The sequence below is a fragment of the Gekko japonicus genome, unplaced genomic scaffold (genome assembly GCF_001447785.1).
Source record: "Gekko japonicus isolate JY-2015 unplaced genomic scaffold, Gekko_japonicus_V1.1 scaffold222, whole genome shotgun sequence".
Classification (NCBI taxonomy): Eukaryota; Metazoa; Chordata; class Lepidosauria; order Squamata; family Gekkonidae; genus Gekko; species Gekko japonicus.
In genome coordinates, this window is record NW_015167063.1 from 235,217 (window position 1) to 237,362 (window position 2,146).

At 38.3% G+C, this 2,146-nt stretch overlaps 1 protein-coding gene across 10 annotated transcripts in view; it reads left to right on the plus strand.

Annotated features, from left to right (window-relative positions):
• CSNK1A1 (casein kinase 1, alpha 1) overlaps positions 1-2,146 on the plus strand; it is a 71,590-nt gene that overhangs the window by 36,640 nt on the left and 32,804 nt on the right. For all 10 annotated transcript variants that reach the window (XM_015412648.1, XM_015412647.1, XM_015412652.1 and 7 more), the window contains 2 exons: positions 920-994; positions 1,573-1,679. In XM_015412648.1, the coding sequence (XP_015268134.1) occupies positions 920-994; positions 1,573-1,679 (182 nt within the window). The remainder of the gene's footprint in view (positions 1-919; positions 995-1,572; positions 1,680-2,146) is intronic.

Consider the following 2,146-nt stretch of genomic DNA (forward strand, 5'->3'; position numbering starts at 1 on the left):
TTGCATTGTTCTCTATTGCCTACACCAGGGTTTTTGTTGTCGTAATATTATGCCAGCATCAGGGTTATATCTAGGGCTGGATGATTTTAGGAAGCAAATGGTACTACCCAGATCTATACCTTGCTGACAACATTATCTTTTGGATACGCCAGTGTAGTGCTTAGTCATCATCCTGTTTTCAAGCTGGATGAATGTAAATACTGTGTGATGTCATTTTAATATTAGGAGTTCATTATAAGGTTCCTGTAGCACCATGATTGAGAATTCTTTGAACAAAAAGGGTATGCCATTTATCATTTGGATGGCTTAGGCAAACAAAATTGTGCTTGGAGTGTCGTCTGTTTGACAGGAGAAATAAGTACAAGTTATTTTTTCCATATTAACTGTAATATGTCTTTGTTTTACAGTTAATAAGTTTATGCTTAATTTTTGCAGTATAGATCTGCCAGTTAAAATGGATCTTTGGGTTTAATAAAATAAGTATATGTTTGAAGCTTGGAAGTTGTGTAAAGTGAAGTGAAAAAAATAATTGATGTATACATATTTTCAGCTAGTTGCCTCTGATGGAATTATGTGATCCAGGGTCCTGCAGTACCACTTTCTGTGCTGTATAATTTTTACTTGAATTGTGAAATATCAAGCAAATGTATGCAATATAATGGACTTTCAGGAGAATGCATTGTACTCTTGTTATCTGGTTTTATGGGCAAAAGCATGAGATAGTCACATGAACTAGTGATTAAAGCATTAGGTTGCAATAAATGACATTCATTTGTATCTAGAGTTTAATACTAGATAGAATTCTGTTTCTTGTGCAGTAAGTTTTGGAACCTGAAAACTTCAAAGACTTCAAGTTTTGTCCTTCTGATATTTACAACTGTCCTTATGTTGCTTACATTATGATCCACATGTCTCATAGGCTGCAACAAAGAAGCAAAAGTATGAAAAGATTAGTGAAAAGAAGATGTCCACTCCTGTTGAAGTTTTGTGTAAGGTAAGTTTTTATAATCTATACTTCAGCCCTTCACCATCTCAAACAACATCTCCCAGTATGCTCTTGTGTGCCAATTGTATTCATCAAATAGCCTTCTTTGGGAGGTACTCTCACTCAGGATTGTGTATTTGACAACACTTCATAGACTTTCTCAGTGGTAGATCTTTTCCTCTAGAACGGCCTGTGGTTGGAATGGCAGGCTCTTTTACTGGCCACATTCAGGAAGGCGTGTAAGACTGTTTTATTCTGAAGGGCATTTGGTGGAGGTTAAACTATTTTAGCTGTGTTTTTTTAACTGTGCATTTACAGTGTATCAATTCTAACTTGTTATTGGGCACTGATGATTGTGTCCTGGTATCATTTGCTGTTAGCCACCTTGAATCTGAAGGAGGTGAGGTAGAGTATAAATATTTCTTACATTAGTGAAGAAATTATTGCAAGATGTTGTCTCAAATATTTTTTCTTTCTGTTCTGTTTATTAAAAAAAAAAAAAAAGGTAGAGGAATCTTGCAGTACTTTAGAACTGACTTCCTGAACTTAAGTCCTGCAAGTCATGGTTTGACTAATTTTGTTTACAGGGATTTCCTGCAGAATTTGCAATGTATCTGAACTACTGTCGTGGGCTGCGCTTTGAAGAAGCTCCTGATTACATGTATCTGAGGCAATTGTTTCGTATTCTTTTCAGGTCAGTCTTTTGGAAGGCCGACACCAGGCTCGTGAAACTTGACTGGCCACATTCTAATTATCAGTAACTGTTTAGACTCAAAATAAAATGTTTTCTTTGAGCTGATACCTGTATATCAGGAAAACTGCTCTTGTGCTAGTTTGAGCAACTGAAGAACTCACATTTGCAATCTGTTAATCAGGTTGAGGGTTGCTGTTCCTCCAGGCTGTGGTACGGTTGAAGCACATATTATGACATTCAGAATTTCCAGATGGGAGGACCCGCAAGAAACTTGCAGGAGTGGCTATCCCTCCCCCCATCTCTTCTTCTTCACCTCTCTCCCTACATCTCACACTCTTTTCTCCTTCCTGCCACCCCTTTTCTCTCTCTCTCTTCCCTCCATGGTTGTCACTTCCTTTCTGCCCCCACCCCATCACTCTTTCTGTCCCTGTCATTCTCCTGCCCTCCCACCTACTTCCTCCCCCCCC